Source organism: Nomascus leucogenys, chromosome 14, assembly GCF_006542625.1.
Source record: "Nomascus leucogenys isolate Asia chromosome 14, Asia_NLE_v1, whole genome shotgun sequence".
Classification (NCBI taxonomy): Eukaryota; Metazoa; Chordata; class Mammalia; order Primates; family Hylobatidae; genus Nomascus; species Nomascus leucogenys.
In genome coordinates this window covers 25,730,886-25,744,339 of record NC_044394.1, presented here as the reverse complement: position 1 = coordinate 25,744,339, position 13,454 = coordinate 25,730,886, and the positions used below count along the sequence as shown (strand labels likewise).

Genomic DNA, 13,454 nt, shown 5'->3' with positions numbered 1-13,454 from the left:
AATACAAAAATTAGCTGGGCGTAGTGGCGGGTGCCTGTAGTCCCAGCTACTCAGGAGGCTGAGGCGGGAGAATCACTTGAACCCGGGAGGTGGAGGTTGCAGTGAGCGGACATTGCACCATTGCACTCCAGCCTGGGTAACAAGAGCAAAACTCCATCTCAAAATAAATAAATAAAATGTAGGCTGGGCGTGGTGGCTCAGGCCTGTAATCTCAGCACTTTGGGAGGCCGAGGTGGGCGGATTGCTTGAGGTCAGGAGTTCGAGACCATCCTGGCCAACGTGGTGAAACCCCGTGTCTACTAAAAACACACAAAAAATTAGCCAGGTGTGATAGCGGGCACCTGTCATCTCAGCTACTCAGGAGACTGAGGCAGGAGAATCCCTTGAACCAGGCGGAGGTTGCAGTGAGCTGAGATCGAGCCATTTCGCTCCAGCCTGGGAGACGAGCAAAACTCCTTCTCAAAGAAAAAAAAATGTTTTGAATCTTTGTGTTTAAAAATGTCTGCCTCTGTCCCTTCTGATTTCGTCGCCCATAATGCTGCTTGTCTGCTTCCCTTGGCTTTTTAAATTTTTTCTGTCACAGCACACCTGATGTTCTCCAGCATTACCAGTAGAATCCTCATCTCCTTACTCATTAGGAAACAGCCTTTAAGTTCTCAGAAGCCCCACCACTAAATTCCTGTAATATTCCATATGTTCACTTACCTCTCTGTGATCCTTTGTTCAGCCTCCTTTTGTCCTGTGATCTTTCTTTCTTATTCAGATTCTCAGATTCTAGATCTTTACTGATTGCTTCTTATTACTTCATGGTCCCTTTTCTTTCCTTTGCATCGTGTGTGTGTGTGTGTGTGTGTGTGTGTGTGTGTGTGTGTGTGTGTGTGTGTGTTTATGGTCCCTTTTCTTTCCTTTGCATCGTGTGTGTGTGTGTGTGTGTGTGTGTTATCTTTATGGTCCCTTTTCTTTCCTTTGCATCGTGTGTGTGTGTGTGTGTGTGTGTGTGTGTGTGTGTGTTATCTTTGGTTGACTCTTACCTTTCTCTGATGCTTCATTTGCTGTCTCCCATCAGTTGGATTGCTTAAAATGTGTACTGACAAATCCATTTCATCTGCATAAAGTTACTTACAACTTTGAGGTTCAAAATTATGTTTGTGAAGGATTGGTGGAGGTAGATGTTTTGAGTTGTCAGAATAAATTACAGCTTCATGCCCATGAGATATTTTAGTAATATGCTTTTCTCATAATGTTGCTGAGAAAGAACTATTTAAATTCACTTTTTATTTCCACTTATTTATTGCATTTACCAAAATTAGGACAAGGCCAACTATTTCCTGGCCTCACTGTCTTCATTTGTTTTCTTTTGTTATAGTAAAATTTTCTCAGTCATAACTTTATGGTGTTCTCTATCTAAAAATAATAAAAATAATAAAAACTGAAAAAAAGATATTAGGATATATTGGCCAAATTGTGAAGTACGTAGAATTTTTATGAAGGCGGTGTTGTTTGAAAACTACTTACAAAGTTACTATTAAGTATAAAATAGCTGTTTATGAAATAATTTATATATAAATATAGCTGAGTATACCCATTTTTTCAAAGAAGTAAAACTTTTGTATTTTTAAACAGACCAAGACCTATGATTCTGTTACAGATAAATTTATGGATTTCTCTTTTGAAAAGGTAACCATTTTTTCATGTATAATTTTATTTTGTTTTTTCTTCTGCATTGTCTACTTTTAGAGTAATACTTTGTCAAAATGAAAATAAATTTTTTTCTTGCCTCTTAAAGACACACAGTGCATATATGCTGTTTTACAAACGCATGGAACCAGAGGAAGAAAATGGCAGAGAATACAAATTTGATGTTTCGTCAGAGTTACTAGAGGTATAAGTTAATTTCACTTGAGCAACATTTTAAAAATATGTTACGTGTTTACGCAAGGAATACTGTAGTGTAAGAACAGGTTCTACAGATTGATATCTGTAATTCTGAGTAGATCTTAAGAGTATTTACAAATAATCTTGGTAATACTGACATAAGACCAGTAAATGAAAATGAATGAGATTAAATGGAGTAGAAAATATCACTAAAAGAGAGTAGGCGGCTGGGTGTGGTGACTCATGCCTGTAATCTCAGCACTTTGGGAGGCCGAGGCGGGTAGATCACGAGGTCATGGGTTCAAGACCAGCCTGGCCAAATGGTGAAACTCTGTTTCTACTAAAAATACAAAAATTAGCCAGGCGTGGTGGTGGGCGCCTGTAATCCCAGCTACTTGGGAGGCTGAGGCGGAGAATTGCTTGAACCTGGGAGGCAGAGGTTGCAGTGAATGGAGATCACACCACTGTACTCCAGCCTGGGTGACAGAGCAAGACTCCATCTCAAAAAAAAAAAGCAAAAAGGTTGAGGGAATTAGAGTGACTTAACAATTTGTGAGGTTAGTAATGTTTTGCTTCTGAGATTGGATGATGGGTTTGTAAGTGTTCCTTCTGTTGTGTCTCATGATATAGACACATGCACTCAAGCATGCATTGTAATTGAAATGCCATTAAAATGTATTTTACACCCGGGCACAGTGGCTCATGCCTATAATCCCAGCACTTTGGGAAGCTCAGACGGGTGGATCACTTGAGGCTAGGAGTTTGAGACCAACCTGGCCAACATGGCAAAACTGCAGCTGTACTAAAAATACAAAGATTAGCTGGGTGTGTTGGTGGGCACCTGTAATCCCAGCTACTCAGGAGGCCTAGGCGAGAGAATCTCTTGAACCCGAGAAGTGGAGGTTATAGTGAGCCGAGATCACACCACTGCATTTCAGCCTGGGCAACAGAGCAAAACTCTGTCTCAAAAAAAAAAAAAAAAAGTGGGCCGGGCACAGTGGCTCATGCCTATAATGCCAGCACTTTGGGAGGCCGAGGCAGGCAGATCACGAGGTCCGGAGATTGAGACCATCCTGCCTAACATGGCAAAACCCCATCTCTACTAAAAATACAAAGAATTAGCTGGGCGTGGTGGTGGGCACCTGTAGTCCCAGCTACTCGGAAGGCTGAGGCAGGAGAATGGCGTGAACCTGGGAGGCGGAGCTTGCAGTGAGCTGAGATCGCGCCACTGCACTCCAGCCTGGGCGACAGAGTGAGATTCCGTCTCAAAAAAAAAAAAAAAATGTATTTTACATACTAAGGAATAAAAACGTGTTCATTTGTAGTTATGAGGCTTTCTTCATTTCATAATGTACTAAGTAGTAATAGTACATTATTGAGTACATAACTGAATGTGTGTTGGTTTGGTGGTAGGAATTCAGTCAGCCAAAACCACAAAAAAGCAAATCATCTCCAGAAATGCACGCCTAATTAAACTGTATGCATTCATCTAGACAATTCAGCTTTTACTATCTGGAAAAAAAAAATTTTTTTTGTAATACTGGGATCAAGTCTTTTTTTTTTGAGATGGAGTCTCGCTCTGTTGCCCAGGCTGGAGTGCAGTGGCGCAATCTCAGCTCACTGCAAGCTCCGCCTCCTGGGTTCATGCCATTCTCCTGCCTTAGCCTCCCCAGTAGCTGGGACTACAGGCACCCACCACCATGCCAGGCTAATTTCTTTTTTGTATTTTTAGTAGAGAGGGTTTTCACTGTGTTAGCCAGGATGGTCTCAAGCTCCTGACCTCATGATCCGCCCGTCTTGGCCTCCCAAAGTGCTGGGATTACAGGATTGTTCTCAAATGCTTTTAACTAGTGTCTTGCCTGCACATGTGTTAATGGTGAAAAGCCAGGAATGTTGTCGTTTTTCAATTCCATGAATTGGATTTAGCAGCTGGATTAGATGGTATTCATTATAAATGGCTTCATTAGATTTGAAGCTACTAAACTTAACTATTTGTGTAAAAATTTATCTCAACCATCATCATAACCACAATTAATTTTAATCATTTTTGTGCACAGCCTTTTGCCCTAAAGATATTAGACAAATCTAGACCTTGCTTTATATAAGTACCCAACAGTATTTAATGACAATTAGCCCACTTGTGAAGTAAAATGAAATTTTAAATAGAACCTTTACAATGATGATGTATTTTGTTTATTTACATCAGTGGTTCTCAAACTTCTGTGTGTGTGTGTGTGTGTGAGTGACAGGGCCCTCGTTTAAAGTGAGGAAGCTTAATCATTTCTAGCTTTTGATTTAAGGTGAAAGATGTGTGACTCCTCTTTTTACTTGATACAGGGAGGCCATTGTAGGTTGTTAATTGGCCTAATTCCAGTGTTTTCTCAGAGAATATGGAGGCCTGAAGAGAGGGAGAAAGTGAACAGCTAGTCGGTGGAGCAGTCAGAACACACACAACATGTATTAAGTTTGCCGTCTTATATGGGTGTAGTTCGTGGTACCCTGAAACAATCACAACAGTAACATCAAAAATCACACTGATTATAGATCACCGTAATAATATAATATGTAATATAATAATATATAATAATGACGAAAATGTTTGAAATATTTCAGGAATTACCAAAATGTGACAGAGACAGAAACTGAGCACATGCTATTAGAAAAATGATGCCAATAGACTTGCTTGATTGCAGGGCTGCCACAACCCTTCAATTTGTTTAAAAATACAGCATCAGTAAAGTGAAGCACAATAAAATGAGATATGCCTGTACGTTAGAAAATTCCTCATTGCAGACCTAAGCCAACAATTTTTTCTATAATTGTTCCAGCTTACTATTTTTAAGTGGGTGTGCCTATATGTTTTCTTAAAATTAAATTTAAAATGTAAAATACTGTGTGCATGAACATTAATATGGTTTTAGATATAAACCAGAATGTGGTTTTTTAGATTTGTACATTTAAAGCATAGTTATTAATCCCAAAAGATAACATAAAACATTTTAGAAGCATAAAAGAGATTAAGCAAACTAATTATAAATTGTAATGATTCTTCCAGATAATAGAAGGTAAGAGTTCTCAGAAAGTGTAGTTGATAGTGATTGCTAGAAAAGGGTCAGGAAATGCTTCAGGAACTTAACCTTAAACTGAAATTTGAGAGTTAGAGAAGAGGTAATCATGTGAAGAATGCTCCGGGCCAGGCAAAGAAAACATTATGTACAAATTGCCTAGGAAGGACAGAGCTTATTGGCATGTTTTGGAAGCCAAAAGGAGACCTATATGGCTGTGATGGAAGTTCAAGGAAAAGTGGCCCAAGATGAGGATGGACAGTTACGTAGAAAATAGCTAGGGTAAGGCTGGGTGCGTTGGCTCACACCCGTAAGCCCAGCACTTTGGGAGGCTGAGGCAGGTGGATCACCTGAGGTCAGCAGTTTGAGACCAGACTGGCCAACATGATGAAACCCCCTCTCTACTAAAAATACAAAAATTAACTGGGTGTGGTGGTGGGCACCTGTAATCCCAGCTACTTGGGAGGCTGAGGCAAGAGAATCGTTTGAACCTGGAGGTGGAGATTGCCGTGAGCTGAGACCGCGCCATTGCACTCCAGCCCGGGAAACAAGAAAGAAACTTTGTCTCAAAAAAAAAAAAAAAAAAAAAAAAGAAAAATAGCTAGGGTGGCTGGGCAGTGTGGGCAGGATGAGATTAAACCTGTAATCTCAGCACTTTGGGAGGTAGGTGGATTGCTTGACCCCAGGAGTTCAAGACCAGCCTGGGCAACATGGCAAAACCCTATCTCTACAAAAAAAAAAAAAAAAAAAATATTAGCTGGGCATGGTGGCACGCACCTGTGGTCCCAGCTACTCAGGAGGCTGAGGTGGGAGGATCACCTGAGACCAGGGGTGTCAAGGCTGCAGTGAGCTGTGATCATGCTGCTGCACTCCAGCCCAGGTAACAGAGTGGGACCCTGTCTTTAAAAAAAAAGAAAAAAAATCCACAGAAAATAGCTATACACATACATAGATACAGTATAAAAAGGACTGTCAAACAGATGAGTGTTTCTGTAAAACAAAAATAGAGCAGAACCAAAAGCACTTATGTGATAGAAACCACAGTATTACCAGCATTTAGGTCCAGGAGATCATGTTGACCAGTAGTTAGGCCATTGTGGGGTTGAAGGGACAAAAGTTGTGACACAGAATCTACAACTGAGCTCATGGCTGGAATCCAGAGTTTAGAATGGGGCTCCCTTATTATAAAAAGTACTGAATGAGATGGGCAGAATGCTATCAGACTCTGCCTGATACAGAGTCTGATACAGGGGCTACAGCTTAATAGAAAGTTTTTGTGCCTGGAAATGCTGAAGAACTCTGAAGCAGGCTATTCACTGATTAGACTGTGATTTCTGGAATATCACTGTAAAGCAGGAACCCTATTAAGTTCTAAATTAGTGTAGTGGGCTGGAGAGGCAAAGAGGGAAAGTTGAAAATCGTCAATGGAAGATTAAAGATAAAGTTGGGACTTTCAGCTCAAAATGAACCAACCAAAATTCCAAAATAAAATCAGAAGTATAACCCTACAAAAGACAGCTAGTAATATCAATAGTCAGAACATCTAGATAAAAGTAGTTTTATGAAGCTGACAAAAAAGTAAGTCATATTTAAGGTATTCAGACAGATGAAGACAAAAACAGTGATCCTACAGTCCTAATGTCAGAAATAATTTTTCATGATTTTTATAAACAAATCACGTCTGATGTAGGTCTGCCAACCAGAGTTAAGTATTGTGCCAACTTTTAAATGTAAACCTTTCTTTTATAACGTTATCAGAATGTAACATGACTTATATTTTATTCATTTATATACTTGCTCTTCAAATAGGATTTCAGAATTCTTGGAGCATTTTTATAAATACAATAAAAACCTCACAATTGCTTGAGGTAGCCAGATAAGTATTAATAATTACAAAATATTAGTCGCAACCATTTATATGATTATACTTGGGGAAAAAATGAACTTTAAGTGCATGGATTTTATTTTATTTTGCGGTTTTTTGGAAGAGACTTTTTTGTCTAATATTGGTGAAATGTAATGAAGTAAACTGCTTTATCATATATCTAATGTTAACATTTTTATTTTCAGTGGATTTGGCATGATAACATGCAGTTTCTTCAAGACAAAAACATTTTTGAACATACATATTTTGGGTAAGTTTGGTAAATTTCATAGTAGATATTTTACACATTTTTAAAAAATCTTATGTGTGAATTTTAAATGATTATTTTTAAATTCTAGATTTATGTGGCAATTGTGTAGTTGTATTCCCAGTACATTACCAGATCCTAAAGCTGTGTCCTTAATGACAGCAAAGGTAATAAATATATGAACTTTAAATAATTCTGTCAAAATTTGCTACTTTAAAATGATTGAAGCTTTTTTGCTTTATCTTTTCTTACAGTTAAGCACTTCCTTTGTCCTAGAGACATTTATTCATTCTAAAGAAAAGGTATGATTTTTATACTATGGATTTTTTTGTCATTTATGTTTTTATCAGATATCTTTTGGTTTTTGTTATTGTTGGCTCAGAAGTTCATATGCTTTGACTGACTTCTTTTTCTTTTCTAGCCCACAATGCTTCAGTGGATTGAACTGTTGACCAAACAGTTTAATAATAGTCAGGCAGCTTGTGAGGTAAGGTGATAATTCAACAACTAATGCATAGCTTAAGATTCTTTTTTTTTCCCCCTCTTATCTAAGATGCTACAGCAAAGTTGTTTTATCTGTCACAGGGAGCCAAATGTAAGTCATTCCTAAAATCATTTGGTAGCTGAGAAAGTTAAAATTTATATATCACATCCATTACACTGATTAAATAATTATTAAGTCACTTAAAAATTCATGTTTTGGCCAGGTGTGGTGGCTCACGCCTGTAACCCCAGCACCTTAGGAGGCTGAGGCGGGTGGATTACAAGATCAAGAGATCGAGACCATCCTGCCCAACATGGTGAAACACTGTCTCTACTAAAAATACAAAAATTAGCTGGGTGTGGTGGCGCATGCCTGTAGTCCCAGCGCCTTGGGAGGCGGAGGCAGGAGAATCCCTTGAACCTGGGAAGCCTCTAGAAGCTGGAAAGGTCAAGAAGATGGATTCCCCCCTAGAGCTTCCAGAAAAGATGTATCGTGTCAACATTCTGATCTTAGCCCAGTGAGACCGACATGGGACTTCTCTTCTCTAGGGACTGCAAGATAAATTAAATACATTTGTGTTTTTAAAGCACTTGTGATAACTTATTAGAGCAGCAATAGAAAACTGATAAAAAGAGTCAGGCACTCTGAAATCATGAATTCAAAACACTTGAACCTGTAGTGAGCTCAGATTGTGCCACTGCACTCCAGCCTGACGACACAGTGAGACTCCATCTCAAAAAAAAAAAATATATATATATATATATATGTATGTTTTTTTCCCCTTCATCTACCAGAAGGAAAAACTATGTATAGAAAATTCAAGACTCTTCCAAAATATTTCTTAACCAGCTTTATTAAGGTATAAATGACAAAAAGTTTATATATTCAAGGTATACAAAATGATTTGATGTGTGTATACTTTTTGAAATGATTACCACATTCAAATTAATTAACACATCTATCACTATGTAGTTATACGTATGTGTGAGTTGTGAGGACACAAGATCTCCTCCCTTAGCAAATCTCAAGTAAACTATGCAAATTTTTTTAATCTTTTTTTTTAGTCAGTTTTGTCTCAAAACACTACAGTATTATAACTAGTGTCATGATGCTGTACATAAGATCCCCAGAATTTATTTAAAAGGGAAACTTGGGACTGTGCGTGGTGGCTCACACCTGTAATCCCAGCACTTTGGGAGGCTGAGGCCGGCGGATCACTTGAGGTCAGGAGTTCGAGACCAGCCTGGCCCACATGCAAAACCACGTCTCTACTAAAAATAAAAAAAATTAACTGGTCATGGTGGTGTGCACTTGTAATCCCAACTACTGGGGAGGCTGAGAATCACTTGAACCCTGGAGGCAGAGAAGCAGTGAGCTGAGATCACGCCACCGCACTCCAGCCTGGGCAACAGAGTGAGACTCTGTCTCAATTTAACAAAATAAAAATAAAAAATAAACCTGAAACTTTGTACTCTTTGGCCAACATCATCTTCCTGTTTCTTCCATCCCTCTCTTAACTACTTTTGTATGTTGTTAGAAAATGCTTAACATCATCTGTCACTTCCTCTTTCCCCACTCTCCCTGCCAAAAAAAAAATCACCTATCCACCTATCTCAGTAGATCAGTTTATGCCTGGTTTTATCTCTCCATCCCCTATTTTAAGAGGTGCATCCCTAAGGATAACCCACTCACAGGTAATGACAACTTAATCATATTGCCATCTTAATTTTTAGATTAGCAACCAAAGAGTTGTAAATCTCCATAGGAATGCAAGTCTTATGAATTAACAGAAGTGGGAAATAGCAGTCTAGCATATAATAGTTGAATTATAGTTAAAGGTTTTTTGCATATTTAGAAGTTCATCTGATTATACCTTATAGAAATAGAGTAAGGGAATCTATTCCTCAGAAATTTCAAACACTAAAGTGTAACTTTTTGAAACTTTGTAATGAGAATTTGGAAACATGGACAAAAGTAGAAAGGGATAATAAGCTGTCACATACCTGTTCCTCAACTTCAATAAATAATAATATTCATTCTTGTTTCATCTATTCCCTATTCCTTTTTTTTTCCATAATGGAAGAATTGTAAAGGAAACCTAAATAGATCATGCATCCATAAACACCCAGTGTATATTTCTAACATAAGAAAACTTCAAAAACATTGGACCACAATTTCATTCACTCCCAGTAATATTAGAAGTGACTTCTCATCTTTATAACTTTTTTTTTTTTACCCCCAGAGAGGGTGTCACTCTGTCACTCAGGCTGTTGAATGCAGTGGTGCACAGTCATAGCTCACTGCAACCTCGAAATCCTGGGCTTGAGCAATCCTCCCTCAGCCTCCCGAGTAGCTGGGACCACAGACACACACCAACACACTCAGCTAATTTTTTTTCTTTTTTTATAGAGACGGAGTCTCTTTGTTGCCCAGCTGGTCTCAAACTCCAAGCTTCAAGCTATCCTTCTGCCTCTGCCTCCCAAAGTGCTGAGATTACAGGCATGAGCCATTACACCTGGCCAGAAGTGATTTATTCTTGTCATCTAATACCCATCCTATGTTCAGTTATCTCTATCTCAAAAAAAAATTTTCAGTTGATTGGTTTAAATGAGCAGTTCAAACAAGTTCCACATTTTGCATTAATCTGTCTCTTAAGTCTTCCTTAATCTATAAAAGTTACTTTTTTTTTCTCCATGCCATTTTTTGTCATTTGTGCTGTAGGATTTCCCACATGCTTTCTTTGACTAATTGCATTTTCCTGGTGGTGTTTAACATGTTCCTCTGTTTCCTTCTCTTCTCATGGCTGTTTGATAGATCCAGAGTTTCTCGAGTGCTAATTAGATCATAATTTGTTTTTAAACAGAAAATGAATCATGCTCATATCACATACTATTAATAGGTGGCCGGGTGAGGTGTTTCACGTCTATAATACCAGCACTTAAGGAGGCCAAGGCGGCCGGATCACCTGAGGTCAGGAGTTCAAGACCAGCCTGGCCAACATAGTGAAACCCCATTTCTACTAAAAATACAAAAATCAGCCAGACATTGTGGTGCGTCCCTGTAATCCCAGCTACTCGGGAGGAGAATCACTTGAACCTGGGAGGCAGAGGTTTCAGTGAGCCGAGATCCTGCCACTGCACTCCAGCCTGGGCAATGGAGCAAGATCTGTCTCAAAAAAAAAAAAAAAAAAAAAAAATATATATATATATATATATAATTAATAAGAACTAAAGATTCTATAGTGTGACATTTGAGAGCTAAGAGAATGATATTTTATTATGAAAAAGGACCACAGATTGTCATGCCCATTGCGTACTATAATGTAAATGGTATTCCATGGAGTTGTGTAATGAGGTAACCCTTATTATGGTTTTAGAGTTGGACTTTTATGACAGTTAGAGAAACTTTTCTGGTAAGAACTTAAAAGAATTAAAACATTGACTAGAAATAAAATTCTTATGTGACTGTTATCCCATGTAACAATTATTTGTTGAATGTTAAAGTCATGCTGTATTTTTTTTACAGTGGTTTTTAGATCGCATGGCTGATGATGACTGGTGGCCAATGCAGATACTAATTAAGTGCCCTAATCAAATTGTGAGACAGGTAAGGAAAAATATGTTTGAAAAAAATTATTTGGAAAAGAAGTTACTTTCAATTTAATTATTCTAAATTTGCTTATAAGTGTGTCTTAACCTAATACTGATAATAGTTTGAAAAGATATACCTCCTATCATAAAAGTCATTTTGTTGTTGGTTTCACCAGCCTCTTTTAACATCAGCTCTCACTCTAATAAGGTGATTAAAATTATGCACATTTCCTGGATGTAGAAAGATTGACTATAACTTCCTGTTCTTTTATTATTAGATCCTGCTCTTTATTATTAGATGCTTTATGAGTTGTACTGATTCTTTTACAATCCTTAGACATTCTAACCATGGCAGGGTACTCTAGTGACCTCGAAAGCTAATGAAAAGACTGTAACTTATTTCTGTGATTGGGTCTGAACTGTCATACGAAACAGTTTGTTTTCTTTAAATTGTTGGGTAAAATAGACAATGAAATTTAAATATTACTTTATAGTCACTTTTCACAAAATCAAAAACTTAATTGATGTATGCCACTTTCCAGTTACTATTGAGATATATATGCGTGTGTGTATATATTACATATATATGTTATGTAGAACATATAATATTACGTTTATATATTTATAAATTTATATAGAACATATATATGTTCTATATAAATGTTATGTAACATATATATTATATGTTCTATATAACTGTGTGTGTGTGTGTGTGTGTGTGTATATTTATTTTAGAGGGTTTTGCTCTGTCACAAGCAGTCCTCTTGCCTCAGCAGCTAGGACTACACGCACACACCACCACACCTGGCTGATTTTGTTTTGTTTTGTTTTGTTTTGAGACAGAGTCTCGTTCTGTCACCCTGGCTGTAGTGCGGTGGTGCTACATGGCTCACTGCAGCTTCCACCTCCTGGGCTCAAGCAATTCTCCCACCTCAGCCTCCTGAGTATCTGGAACTACAGGCACACACCACCACACCTGACTAATTTTTGTATGTTTTTGTAGAGAGAGTGTCTCTCCCCTGTTGCCTAGGCTGGTCTCAAATTCCTGGGATCAGGCAGTCCTCACACCTTAGCCTCCCAGAGTTCTGGGATTATAGTTCTGAGCCACTGAGCCTGGCCTAAGATACAATTCTTATACCATAAAATTTACTCACCCTTTCAAAATGTAAAATTTAGTGGTTTTTAGTATAGTCACAAAGTTGTGCAACCATCACTACTACCTAATTTTGGAACATTTGCCATCCCCACCCCCAACCAAAAAAAACCCCTATACCCATTAGCAATCAGTTCCTATTTTATCCTGTCCTTTCTCCTCAATCCCTGACAACTACTAGTCTACTTTCTATCTTTATAAATTTGCCTATTTTGACCATTTCACATAAATGGACTGATAGACTATTAGTCTTTTGTGACTTACTGCTTTAACAGTCTTTTCAGGATTTACTCATGTAACAGCATGTATCCATATTACATTTTCTTTTTTTGCCAAATAGTTTGTCAAATGTATATACCCCACATTTTGTGTTATCTGTTCATCAGCTGAATATTTGAGATGTTTCTACTTTTTGGCTATTTTTAGTAATGCTGTTAGGAACTTTTAGTACAAGTTTTTGTTTGGACATATTGTCACTTTGTGTATGTTTTTAGAACTGGTAAACTGTTTTTTGTTTTTGTGTTTTGTTTTTTTTTTTTTTTTGAGATGGAGTTTCACTCTTGTGGCCCAGGCTGGAGTGCAATGCTGTGGTCTCAGCTCACTGCAACTTCTGCCTCCAGGGTTCAAGTGATTCTCCTGCCTCAGCTTTCCAAGTAGCTGGGATTACAGGCGTGCACCACCGTGCCCAGCTAATTTTTTGTGTTTTTAGTAGAGACGGGGTTTCACCATTTTGGCCAGGCTGGTCTCAAACTCCTGACCTCAGGTGATGTGCCCGCCTTGGCCTCCCAATGTGCTATTACTACAGCCACTGTACTGGTGGTAAACTGGTGTTTTTTGTTTGTTTGGTTGGTTGGTGTTGTTTTTGAGATGGAGTCTCGCTCCGTCAACCAGGCTGGAGTGCAATGGCGTGATCACGTCTCACTGCAACCTCCACCTCCCAGATTCACACAGTTCTCCCTGCCTCAGCTTCCTTAGCTGAGATTACAGGTGCCCACCACCACGCCCAGCTAATTTTTGTATTTTTAGTAGAAGTGGGGTTTTGCCATGTTGGCTAGGCTGGTCTCAAACTCCTGACCTCAGGTGATCCACCACAGCCTCTCAAAGTGCTGGGATTATAGGCTTGAGCCACTTCACCCGGCTGGTAAACTGGTTTTT

The 13,454-nt window shown here is 38.4% G+C and overlaps 1 protein-coding gene across 3 annotated transcripts in view; it reads left to right on the top strand.

Annotated features, from left to right (window-relative positions):
- USP34 (ubiquitin specific peptidase 34) overlaps nucleotides 1-13,454 on the top strand; it is a 288,791-nt gene that overhangs the window by 232,794 nt on the left and 42,543 nt on the right. For all 3 annotated transcript variants that reach the window (XM_030827871.1, XM_030827873.1, XM_030827872.1), the window contains exons 52-58: nucleotides 1,624-1,677; nucleotides 1,787-1,882; nucleotides 7,011-7,075; nucleotides 7,164-7,239; nucleotides 7,327-7,374; nucleotides 7,494-7,559; nucleotides 11,082-11,162. In XM_030827871.1, coding sequence (XP_030683731.1) covers nucleotides 1,624-1,677; nucleotides 1,787-1,882; nucleotides 7,011-7,075; nucleotides 7,164-7,239; nucleotides 7,327-7,374; nucleotides 7,494-7,559; nucleotides 11,082-11,162 — 486 coding nt within the window. The remainder of the gene's footprint in view (nucleotides 1-1,623; nucleotides 1,678-1,786; nucleotides 1,883-7,010; nucleotides 7,076-7,163; nucleotides 7,240-7,326; nucleotides 7,375-7,493; nucleotides 7,560-11,081; nucleotides 11,163-13,454) is intronic.